Source organism: Triticum aestivum, chromosome 7D, assembly GCF_018294505.1.
Source record: "Triticum aestivum cultivar Chinese Spring chromosome 7D, IWGSC CS RefSeq v2.1, whole genome shotgun sequence".
Taxonomy (NCBI): domain Eukaryota; kingdom Viridiplantae; phylum Streptophyta; class Magnoliopsida; order Poales; family Poaceae; genus Triticum; species Triticum aestivum.
Genome location: NC_057814.1, coordinates 582,711,249 through 582,723,940, shown reverse-complemented (window position 1 = coordinate 582,723,940; position 12,692 = coordinate 582,711,249). Strand labels below are relative to the sequence as shown.

At 43.3% G+C, this 12,692-nt stretch overlaps 1 protein-coding gene and 2 non-coding genes across 3 annotated transcripts; all 3 read left to right on the top strand.

The window, feature by feature from the left end:
- Positions 1-7,270: 7,270 nt before the first annotated feature.
- Positions 7,271-10,946, top strand: LOC123165498 (rRNA 2'-O-methyltransferase fibrillarin 1). The gene is made up of 7 exons (XM_044583156.1): positions 7,271-7,374; positions 7,452-7,747; positions 7,991-8,086; positions 8,204-8,281; positions 8,363-8,539; positions 10,440-10,508; positions 10,614-10,946. Exons 1-7 carry the CDS (start codon positions 7,353-7,355, stop codon positions 10,785-10,787), a joined length of 912 nt encoding a protein of 303 aa, XP_044439091.1. The 5' UTR covers positions 7,271-7,352; the 3' UTR covers positions 10,788-10,946.
- LOC123171759 (small nucleolar RNA snoR60) lies at positions 8,677-8,751 on the top strand. The gene has a single exon (XR_006485383.1). It is a non-coding gene; the product is annotated as a small nucleolar RNA snoR60 (small nucleolar RNA).
- LOC123171761 (small nucleolar RNA snoR60) lies at positions 9,222-9,296 on the top strand. Its single transcript, XR_006485384.1, has one exon. It is a non-coding gene; the product is annotated as a small nucleolar RNA snoR60 (small nucleolar RNA).
- Positions 10,947-12,692: the final 1,746 nt, after the last annotated feature.

Below are 12,692 nucleotides of genomic sequence, written 5' to 3'. Positions count from 1 at the left end.
TGGCTTGTAGAAGGGTACAATTTGGATAGTATTTTGCTTTCAGAATTCTAGCACACAATGAATCCGGTTGAGTGATCAGTCTCCAACATTGTTTTGATAACATTGCCAAATTGAAGGAGTATAGGTCTCTAAAGCCCATCCCTCCATCACTTTTAGGGCAGCATAATTTCCACCAAGAAAACCAATGCATTCTTTTGTGTTCCTCATCATCTCCCCACCAATATTGGGAAATTAAGTCAGTGATCTCTTTGCAAATTCCCTTAGGTATACTGAACACAGACATGGAGAAAACTGGGATGGCTTGTGCCACTGCCTTAATAAGGATTTCCTTGCCACCAATTGAGAGGATCTTTTCCATCCACCCTTTAAGCCTCTCTCTGATTCTTTCAACAAAGTGTTTAAAACAGTCACTCCTATCTGCTCCCACCATAGCAGGCAAACCAAGATATTTATCAGAGAGTGCTTCCGTATCAATATTCAGTTCTTGGCAAATTTCAGCTCTTGAAGCTGCAGGGGTATTAGGACTAAAAAACACACTAGATTTTGATAAACTCACCAACTGTCCCGAACTTTGGCGGTAGGTTTCCAGAACATGCTGTAAGGAAGCTGTATTTAAAACATCCGCTGTCATTAGAATTAGAGAATCGTCAGCAAAAAGTAGGTGTGATACTGACGGTGCATTTCTACACACTCTAACTCCTTCTATGCCACCAGCTTCTTCTTCATACTGCAATAAACTGGAAAGGCCTTCTGCACAGAGAAGGAAAATATATGGGGAGAGGGGATCCCCTTGCCTTATACCCCTTGTTGGACTAAAGATGTCCGTCTCCTGGGAATTGAATCTGACTTTATAAGAGACAGAGCTTACACACTCCATCATAAGTTCAATCCACTGCTCATTAAAACCCAGTGCCATCATCATATCATGGAGGAAGGGCCATTCCACCCTATCGTAGGCTTTATGCATGTCCAATTTTACAGCGCATAATCCTGTCTGACCAGCCCTTTTATTCTTGATTTTGTGCACACACTCATATGCTATCAAGATATTGTCAGTGATCATTCTTCCTGCGACAAAGGCACTTTGCGTAGGGGAAATGATCTCCGGCAAAATACTCTTTAGCCGGAAGGCTAACATTTTAGAGATAATCTTATATAAAACATTGCAAAGACTTATAGGGCGGAATTGTGTTACCAGTTCAGGACCATCAGTTTTTGGTATCATGACAATCGTGGTTTCATTCCAATCAGCTGGGATTACCCTAGAATTAATTGCATGAAGAACCTCCTTTGTGATCTCGTCTCCCAGAATATGCCAATATTTTTTAAAGAATATTGCATGAAGGCCATCAGGTCCCGGGGCCATTATATCTCCAATATTGAACATTGCCTTCCTGACATCTTAGGCTGAATAAGGTGCCATCAAGAAGCTATTCATTTGGTCCGTTACCTTATGTTGAACCTTCTGTAAGATTTCTGGATTTGTGTGCTGCACCTCAGACGAGAAAAGTTGCGTAAAGTAGTTCAGAACATGTGAATTCAGTTCTGGCATACCTTCAAGCCAATTACCTCCATCATCCTTCAATCTCTTCACAAAATTTCTCTTTCTCCTTGCTGATGCATATGCTTGGAAGAACCCCGTATTACGGTCTCCGCTCGTCAGCCAAGTTGCTCGAGATCGCTGCATGACTTGGATCTCCTCCAGCTCTAACAGATATTCAATCAGTTCTGTCAGTTCTTTCCTCTTTTCATCATTCTCATCTGACATAGGGCCATTCATGACTCTCTCTCCAGCTCCCTTTGAGCTTTACGTAACCGTTTTTTTGGTTTTTTGAGAACCCTCTGATCCCAATCATGGAAGCTAGCATGCATTTTATTGAGTTTCTCATGTATGCTTGTCACGTTTGGGTCGGCTGCAGCCTCCGTCCATGCTTCCATCACTTTCTCATTGAATAACTTCATCAAGAACTTACGGTAGTCAGGAATCGAGAAAATCGGACTATGGCTCTATGGAGCGTTTCCCCCACCACTGTGCGTGAAACAAAGTAAGTTTATGCCGCTGAGAAACTCTGCCCGAAAAGGCTTTTTTCGAGAGAAAAAAATATACTCTATTATCAATATTCATCGGAAGTATAAAAGTTTGTGAAACATAAAAAAAACGTATATTAAGGCCTCTAGACCACCGAGTGACCACTACTGCCTCGTGTCGCTGTCACCGTTCCCCTACTTGAGCCGGCTTGACCTTGTTGGACAATTGGAAAGTCTTTGTGCACGTGCACCAAGGACCAACTCCCATGGAGCCGTTGCCGTCGCCGTTGAACCCGTGAATACATATGAAACAACGGACATCAAATCTTGTTATCGCGCACACACGATGAGAAACTCTAACCTCGCCGCCCCATGGAGGCGACAGCAATCTACGTCGGAGCTCCATCGTGTACATCCAATTGGACAAACTCAAGGATGGCCGAAGTCTCCAAGACAAACCTGACGAAGTGGCACCCGTGTGCTCGGGTGTCACCGACTGTCGGAGCGGCAGGCAAAGTGAGGGCGGGTTCATAGGCTCGCCGACGAAACCTAGTTTGCCCTAGTTGCCGAGGGGAAAACGAGAAAACGCTTGAAGAAAAAAGTCGTTGATCATCTGTCGGACTGTCACGCCCTAATAACTCGTCCACTCAAAAGCCAAGGCACCTTGTTTGCGGAGATGCATGGCAGCACCACTTGTCCATGATACTACCAAAGTGACGGTGACGCTGGTCGGTCGCGTGCAGACACTCCTTTTCTGGACCACCCCAGCACGGCAAGTGAAGTGAAAGCAAGGTCAGGAGGACAAGACATGGAGACCTATCGCCCAAAAGCCCACCCACCCGGTGCACGCCGCGTCGCGCCTCACTTGATCGCCTCTCGCTCCCACAAGTCCCAACCGCCACACGTACCAGAGGCCATGGCTCGAAGTGGATGCCCTCGTGGGAGCAGGTTTTGCAACAACGTATACTACTAACTAGCATAGCAAAATGCAGACTAAACGAAGCACTCAGCTGTACCACCGGCTTTGATTTACTCAACAGAGCCAGATCCTGTGTGCTTGCTCTGCATCTGCACGTGCGCCGAGGAGACCCTGACGATCGAGTGAATCATGGGTGACAGCGGTAGAATAATACACTGCACCAACTAGAATAATGGAGGGGCACATTATACATTCAGGTGGCCGTCCGATCCATGCCATGCGTGAGGAGTTGTTGGCGTGCCCATCATGTGTTGTGTACGTGGGTGCGGTGCGCGGCATGAGTGTGTCCCGCAACGTCACCGGCAAATTGTCCGTCGGCGTGTGCCGCCAAGGGTTGGTGGAGCTTCCCTTGAGACTTCTCCAAAGCAAAGCTATCTTCTTGTGCTGCCTATCAACCTTTCACACCCCAAGGCAGGTCACCGGCCGGACGGTGGTGACCGGTGAGTAGTACTAGTACACCGGCAAATTTCGCGGCAGTACAAGTGTAGTGCCATCTGCCATGGTGATCTGGCCAGCACAGGTACCACCTGTACGACGGTTCATGGAGTCCTTGGGGATCTGTACGTGCTACTCTCTGCCGTCACCGCCCGGTAATCCAACTCAAATCAGAGCGATGTCCTCTGGTGGCCCTCAGAAAAGAAAAGATAGTTGACCTGTCAGGTTCTAGGTGCATGTCACTGTGCATTACTTTGGAGATCTTGCTGCGCAAGCTACGCCGATGCATGCATGATCATCAAACTTTCCATGCCTGAAGCAAGGCCATCGGCGACATGACCGGACAACAGCACAAGAGGGGTAGCCGTCAGGTCGAGCTGTCAAACATAAGCCAGTGTACATTAACGGTGTGACATGCGTATCATATCAGCAGGAGGATGGGTGCTAGCAGCTAGCTCTGCTCTCAACCACTTATAGCTAAAACGATCAACATTTTGAGTAAAAAACAAAAGGCAAAACATCAAAATACGCTACATGGTTGTACTACGTACCTTCTCTTTCTTTCTCTCTTTGTTCAGGCTATGGTGGTGCTGGTTAGTACACCATGACTCAGACGTACTACTAAATGTTTTATGCAGATTTGGTGTCCCTGTCAGCCATCATGACAGGAGCCTCGCTTTCATTCCCATGTCTCCTTTGGAAGAACCTTTGGGGACAAAGCTGGATGGCTATCCTGGTAGGCCCTCATCTTTCTTGCAACCTAATCTTACATGGCCGTGGATCAGGTTCTTCCTTGCTGTTTTGTCCTTCTGTTAGGCCAGCCATCTGGCCAGCCACCAGCCGCTGAATGCTTCTGCCAGGACAGGGACTAGTCAAGGGCCAAGAGTCTCTTAACTTTAAAAAGCAACACCTTATCATGGAATGGAATGGCTGTCATCATGCACAACAATTCATATTGATTCGATTTTCCTCCTTAGGAAAAAAATTTGGAGAATGATTCCTGGTTATCTTATAGAGACATAATTAACATTTTTAGATGACATAATTAATGCTGTGTTCCTTTTTCTAGGTAAAATTTGTGCTTTTTTAGAAGATATAGGCAAATTAAGTCTAGGCTCCGTTTCGACTCTTTTTTTCTGGAAGAGCAACGCCGTTTTATTGCATAATGTACCCTAAAAAAGAATGTACAAATGGGTGGGGAGATCACTGATAACATCAAACAACACTTCCGAGTGCTGACGCCCGTTGGAACTTTCCATGCTCATCTCGGCAAACAACTCCATCTGCATCTTTTTGTTTCTTGATTGAGAAGACTCTAACTGCACCCTTGTTCCGCACCCGACAACATGAAGATGAACATTGATGGTGTTCTGATGGGCGCGGCTATATGCCGCGTATACATAATCAGAAGGAGGTGTCGCCTCAAGCAGCGAATTCTGCATGTCTTCCCGTCACTATGGGCCGGCCCAGGTTAGTTTGTTTAGTTCAATGTTTTCTTTCATTTGTTCATTTTTTTCTTTTCCTTTATTTTCAAAAATATATACTAGAATGCATATTTCCAAAAAACTGAAACAACTTAAAATTTTACAAAATAAGTGAATTTTAAAAATGTTAGCGCGGCATAATTTTTTTGTTAGCGTAATTACAAAAAATGTTGATAGCATTCAAAAACATGTTCTTGAGTTCCAAAAAACGTGTTCATGAAAAATATTTATACAAATGCAAAAACAAATTCACCTAATTTTAAAAAATGTTGAACACGCATTCGAAGAAATGTTCAAGAACGTGTGTTTAAAAAAGTATTGGCCATGTATTTGAAAAATGTTAACCATGTACATAAAGTATTTTAGGTGTATAAAATATGTACAATGAGTATGAAAAAGTAGAAAAACATATATTTTTAAAAAATCATGTATTTAAAATATATTAACGTTATAAAATAGCTTCATATTTATTAAAAAATGAGTAATATGCATTAAAATAGTAGGTGTCAAAACATATATTGAAAAACTGATAATCATGTATTTGACAAATGTTAAACACATATAAAAAATATTTCTTGTGTATACAAAAAAGAAAAACATAGAAAAATAAGAAAGAAACAACGAAAATCAAGAAAAAGAAAAAAAGAGGAAAAATAAAATCAACGCGAAACCGCTCCTCAATGCGTCCCTTATTGGGCGATCCCACAAGCATTGAGCGGGGCCGGCGCTAGAGATCTAGTATATCTTATCTTTTTACTATTTTTTACTAATAAAGTAAGGTGCGTTTCTCTGATTATTTTCATCGGTTCACTGCCTAAATCATTTCCTTTTTATTCAAGGTGCTCCTAAATTTTGTGTGTCCATATGCTAGAAAATGAAAAACGATTTGTTCAGAATTATGTACGTGGGTCGCGAGCGTTGTGGCCCAGTGAAGCCAGCCATTTTTTTTTTCTACTCACGCAGCTAGAAAAAACCCTATTGGCCGCTTGTGGCAAAAATAGTCGGAGCTTCGCACAGGGCTACGAAGATTGGGCTGCCAGTTTTTTGTTTGTGTTATGTTTCTGTTACTTTCTCTTTTTCTTTCTTTTTTTTTTCTTTTTTGCCTTTCAAATTTTGCTTTTCGTTTTTTTCACTTTTGTTTTGAAAATTCAATATAAAAAGTTCATAATTAAAAAAACAAATTTAATAGCTCAGAATTCCATAAGTTTGTTCCTGTTTTGGAAAATGTTTGGAACTTTAAATTTTTGGTTTCATTCCGAACTTTGTTCAAATTAAAAAACTTTCCCATTTTCTAAAAATTGTTTTTGTTTCACAAAATGGTTTGAGTTTTTTTACAGAAAAATTCATTCAAAATTCAAGGCAAAAAAAGTTTAAATAGTCACACATTGTTGCTCTACATTCAGTCAAATAGCAGGATGTGTTTTGTTTGAGTGGCTGGCAACACATGGTCGGGACTTTGATGTCGTGAGTTTGATCCTTTATGTTGTCTTTCTTTTTGGATTTTTGCTCGCGCCTTACAAGGTTGTTTGTGTGCCTGGGCCTTTCACAGCCCAAGCAACTTAGCCATCCAACGACCTATGAAATAAGGATTTTTTTAAATATTATCACATTGCTACTTTACATATAGTCATATCAATTTATATACATGTGCGAAACTACGCATAGTAAGCTTGGTGAAGGATGGATGGATTAATCTAGATGGATTGGTACTTGAGGTAGCTTGAAAAGGACCCTTAATTTATTTAAAAAGGAATTAGCTCTAGTGAGCTAGATGGATGGATGAACTAGCTACGAAAGGACCCTGGATTTTCTGAGGATTGCTACGCGAGGAAAAGAGAAGAGAAGACACAGCTACTTGAGCTAGATGCACGAAAAAGAGAAGACATGGAACTTCACACCTTAAATCACCTCGATCAATGAACGAAAAAATAACGAAGTAGAATTAACTCGGATTGTACTATATCAGTGGCTTGTACATGAAAAAAATAAGACCCGCCTCACTTTCATATTATGGAATTTTAACCTTAAAATCTCCTTGAATGAATGAAGAAATAGATTAAATAGTTTGCGGGTCTTCTCTAGCATGTGATGACCTAACAAAACACGTTCGATGAGGTAAATCCACTCGATAAATGACGGAAAAATAACGGATTGATTATGTTACAAGCGGCGAAACCCAGAACCTAAATGTTATTGGGACACAAGGCCACCTTAATACATGGGCCAGCGGATCATCTTACATTGTTCGGCCTGCTTCAACCATTACGTATTTCTAAATGGGCCCTAGTCTTATTCTAAAAAAATGGGCCTAGTCTTCGTCTATAAAAAGACCGCTCCCCCGGCGGCCGCTAACCCTCTCAAAAACCCTAGCCTCCTCCTCCTCCTCCCTCCATCTCCGGCGGCGGCAGCGACAAATTTCCGACACCATGAGGCCACCGGCACGAGGAGGTAATCATCATCCTTCTCCCTGCCCTCTGCCTTATTCTTCTTCCTCTCATCCGCTGACGCTGTTACGATTCACGCAGGACGCGGCGGGAGGGGCTTCGGCGGCAGGAGCGACGGCGGCGGCCGCGGGGGCAGGGGCTTCGGCGGGAGAAGCGACGGCGGAGGCCGCGGGGGCAGGGGTGGCAGGACGCCCAGGGGCCGCGGCCGTGGGGGCGGCGGAAGGGGAGGGCCCGGCATGAAGGGCGGGAGCAAGGTGGTCGTGGTGCCGCACAAGCACGACGGCGTCTTCATCGCCAAGGCCAAGGAGGACGCGCTCTGCACCAAGAACATGGTCGCCGGGGAGTCCGTCTACGGCGAGAAGCGAGTCTCCGTCCAGGTCTGTGCTCGCTCGCTGCCCCCGCTCTTACTCTCATACGGCACCATATCACGCTCCTCCGTCTGCCACGAGGGGAGGAGGATTGATAGACCTAGGTTGAACCAGCTTAGCTTCAGTGCAATCGCTTGTTCGTAGGATCTTGTTAGATGATTGTTTCCTTGTGATATCAGATTTCCTGCTCTGCTGTGCTCATTGTGCACCTATATTAATGAAAACATGCTTATTTCTGCTCTGGTATTGCAGAACGAGGACGGGACCAAGGTTGAGTACAGGGTGTGGAACCCCTTCAGGTCAAAGCTGGCTGCCGCTGTTCTCGGCGGCGTCGACAACATCTGGATTGTAAGTTCGTTGTGCTTTAGCATGCATTCTTTGTGTCAAAACCTTCATGTTCCAGGTTGTTCTGTAGATTAAACTTGTGGCATTATTTATGTGCTCACCCTGCGCTTGTTAATTCAGGCTCCTGGTGCTCGTGTGCTGTATCTTGGTGCTGCCTCGGGAACGACAGTGTCTCATGTGTCTGATATTGTTGGCCCGGTGAGATCTCATACCTACTTACGATTGATAAAAGGCTTCCATTTATGTGAGATTGTCTTACAGAAATCTTGTGACTTGCAGACTGGGTTGGTGTATGCCGTGGAGTTCTCGCACCGCAGTGGCAGGGATCTTGTCAACATGGCCAAGAAGAGGACCAATGTGATCCCCATCATTGAGGATGCTAGGCACCCTGCAAAGTACCGCATGTTGGTCGGCATGGTTGATGTTATCTTCTCAGATGTTGCACAGCCTGACCAGGTATACCTGTCATCATATAAATGCCCACAATAACTATTTGCTCATTAAGATTGCCTATCGGTAGACCTGTCCCCTGTCCGTTGTGATATTTCATTGTCTGCTATGTTTTGATCACCTTCTGTGGCTACATTGGAGCTTAGCAAATGATGAGCTTACTCGGATTCCCCTTCAGGACATCACAATGGATGATGCAAAATCGAGTATCTGATGCATTTTATGCCCAATGCCAGTCCATTTCTTATTTATCTTGCTGCATTCTTTTGTCTTGAATTTGCTAGGCTTCCATTTTGTTGTATGTTTCATGAAACTGTTCCCATTGGATGTTTCATGAAACTGTTCCCATTGCAATGGTATCAAATAGCACTATGCATTTATGTTTATCAGTTTTGCTATAACTCATCTAGATGAGATTTAATTTGGTCTCATTCATCTTTTATAGCCACTGGATGTGATGCTATAAGATGCGTGTATGCTGACGTGGGTTGTATCCGTTCTTGCTTTCCAGGTGAATGAGACCAAATTACGTCTCATCTAGATGAGTTCTAGGTACTCCCTATGTTTATAATTATTCGAACAGGGCCGCTCAGTTTTTGTAATAATGATTTACATTGGATTATTGTTTGCTGTTATGGTTTATCTGTTTGCATTGCTTTCCTGTTTTTCTTTGGGTGTATTGGTGCAATTGCTGATGATGAGCTTACTCGGATTCCCCTTCAGGACATCACAATGGATGATGCAAAATCGAGTCTCTGATGCTCTTAATGCCCAAAATTCTTACTTTTTGTATCACCATATTTTTCTTCTTGATTTTTGATTACACTTGGGTTTTCTTACTTCACTTTGAATGGTGCATGAGTTGATTCCATTTCATTCGCCCCTTTCCTTGGTAGTTTTTTGTAACCTTCAGTTTGGAAGTTTGATTTATCCTTACTTTTCGAACCTTGCGACTGCACAATTTCAGATTTGATGAAAGTATAATTGCTTCTCCGTTTTTCCGCTTTGGTTTGCAACTTTCCCTTGCTGATAGAACGATGCTCCTTGAAAGTCTTTTGCTTTGATCTTTGTTGCGGCATGCGTAGCTTCTGTACTATAATACTAAGAATTATGTGTGCATATGGTGGTTCATTTTAGTTACTACTGCTGATGACTGACTGAAATTGTTATCATGAAGCCCTATAAGTGACTAACTTGGCTAAATTGTGTTGAAACTACTTACGGTGTTGTCTTACTGATATGTATACGTTTTAAGGTTGCAGGGTTAAATGGCCGGTTAATGTTGTGAAGTGTCAACTGAATTTATTTATGTTTGGTTAAATTGTACTCCCTCTGTTTCTAAATATTACTCTTTTTAGAGATTCTACTATGGACTGCATACAGATGTATATAGACATATTTTAGAGTGTAGATTCACTCATTTTGCTCTGTATGTAGTCCATAGTGCAATCTCTAAAGACTTATATTTAGGAGCGGAGGGAGTACCTCGCTTTGTTTGGGATATTTAGTCTGCACTTTCATCTCTTACAACATACTGATGATTATTGACCAAGATTAATAATGTAAATTGTCTTTTGTGTTAGCTAAATACTCCCTCTGTTCCTAAATATTTGACTTTCTAGAGATTTCAACAAGTGACTACATACGGAGCAAAATGATTGAATCTACACCCTAAAATGTCTATATGAAATGATTCAACAAGTGACTACATCCGTATGTGATAGTCCATTTGAAATCTCTAAAAAGACAAATATTTAGGAACGTAGGGAGTACATTATATGCAGGTCGTTTGTTTTATAATTTAGTGTTCAAATATCAGCTTGAACAACAAATATGCCAATGTTTATCAGTGATTCTGAACTGTGCCATTGTTCTTAAACCTGTCAAACTATCTTCTGTCCTGCAGGCTAGGATCTTAGCTCTTAATGCTTCATACTTCTTGAAGAATGGTGGTCACTTTGTCATTTCAATCAAGGTATGTACTGATTCCAGATTCAGGAAACATTGCATTTGCCCTGGAAGATGATGTCCTGGAAATGTCGGAGATTTGCATTGATCTGACGGTTCTTCCTCTTGCCAGGCCAACTGTATCGACTCCACCCAGGCTCCCGAGGCCGTGTTCGCCGCCGAAGTTGAGAAGCTGAAGCTTGAGCAGTTCAAGCCTTCGGAGCAGGTGACCCTGGAGCCCTTTGAGCGTGACCATGCCTGCGTCGTCGGTGGCTACAGGATGCCCAAGAAGCCGAAGGCGACTTGAAGGAGATTATTTGTTACGAGTTATGATGGTCTGTTGTTAATTAGTACTAGGTCCTAGGTGTTGGTGATATGATCAGACAAAGTTGGTTCTATAGCTACCTGGTTTATATAGTGTTGGTGAGTGGCTGAATGATTTTGCATGCGTGTTTCCATGAGACCATTACTCGCCTCATTTACACAGTTTTTGTTAGGCTTATTAAGAAAGCCTGAATATGGCTGATAACCTTAGCAGCCAGCAACGATCTGAAATATAGGTAAATGACTTTGCTTGGGAAGCTGAGTCTAAACAAGCAGTATTTTCTTCACCTGTGAAATTTAATGCGCAAACCTGAGCTGAATCATGCTTTAATCTCTTAGCGATTTATTATTTGAAGAAACCATATTCTGCACGTCACCTCTTTTTGTAGAACATTTTAAAGAGTTTTTGCTACACCAGGAAGTAAAAAGTAGAAAAAAAAATTTGTGACTGTTTAGAATTTTGGAGTATCTGAGTAACATGTTCGTTGTCAAGGAAACAGAGGCGAGGAAACACAATGAACCATCAGTAGACTGGGAATAAATGGTTTACCTTGTAAATAAAAGGTCACCTGCAAAATAAAAGAAGAAATGGTTTAGATGCATTTGTGTCTTTAAAAAATGCACTATAAAGCAGCTACGCCGATAAAATTCAACAAACTCAAACTAGTATTAAAAGACACATGTAAATGCACTATAATGCACTATAATTTTATCAACAAACGCCGATAAAATGCACTATAATGCACTATAAAGCAGCTACGCCGATAAAGATTTTTGTCTTGAAAACATATCTTTAGGAATAGCCCTTGTCAGGCAAGCCAAATCCATCCAGACCATTTTCTACTTACAGTTTGGGCCCAAAGTCTCAAACCATAGGTCAGTCAGCACTTGGTTGCAACTGGAAGGTTGGACCGCAAACTGAACCTGTACGTACAGAACTACGAAAGGTACGAGGCATGTACGAATGGCGGCTAGCTTGGTGTGCTTGCTGTGAGGAGCTTCAGTGTACGTAGTCCGTGCGTGCCGGAAGAGCAGGTGGTGGCGCCGGCCGCCGCGGAGACGGTCGCCCATGACCGGCTGCAGGACCTTGCCGGACGTGTGCAAGACCCTTTGGCAGATCGCTGGGCCGATGATCCTGACCGGTGCCTTCCAGCTGTTCCTCATCGGCTTAGTCACCGTCGCCTTGGTCTGCCATCATACCAGGTGCCCCGTATACCTCCCTCGCCGGAAATATAAGCAGCAGTGGGCCTGGCTGACTAAACTCCTAGATGAGAAACGGAAATAGATGAGCCCAGGAGGAGCCAGCATTGGTTTGTGGATATCCTGTATAAATGGCAGTGGTCGATCAGGAAGGCAAGCACCGTCTGCTCCATCTAGCCAGGGTTTCATTACCCGTGAAGGTCTGCCGCCAACCCAGCCAAGGGCGTACGTGAGCGGTATGTCGCCGGCCGTTGTCGCCGGAGGGTCATCTGCAGGCAGTACGATCATTCCTGTATCCGCCCTTCTTATTTTGATTCTGCTAGCTAGCTAGGCAAGTAACTTTCAAGAGATTTACGTAGATCGATTGAAGCATCATTGATTTGCCCGGTTATATCAATATGTCGACTTTTTCATCGCATTCAGCACTGGATCCTCCCTCTCCTGAAACAGGCACCCGCTAGGGTTATTCATTACTGGACACGGAGTATTCTTCGACGACTTGTTAATCCAGGACCGGGAAAGAAAATTGCAAGAGAAAACCCAAGAGGGAGGAGAAACCGTCGATGCTACGATGAAGGGAACGGAAGAAAAAGAATATTCCGGTGACTGCCATCACAAAAATGCTGACGGCAACTACGGCGACGGATACCATGGTATCAATGACGACGACAGCGTTGGCAGCAGCATA

Coding starts and splice junctions, on each gene's coding strand:
- LOC123165498 (XM_044583156.1), top strand. CDS start 7,353: ATGAGGCCACCGGCACGAGGAG. Junction 7,375..7,451: donor GAGGCCACCGGCACGAGGAG/GTAATCATCATC, acceptor CGATTCACGCAG/GACGCGGCGGGAGGGGCTTC. Junction 7,748..7,990: donor AGAAGCGAGTCTCCGTCCAG/GTCTGTGCTCGC, acceptor CTGGTATTGCAG/AACGAGGACGGGACCAAGGT.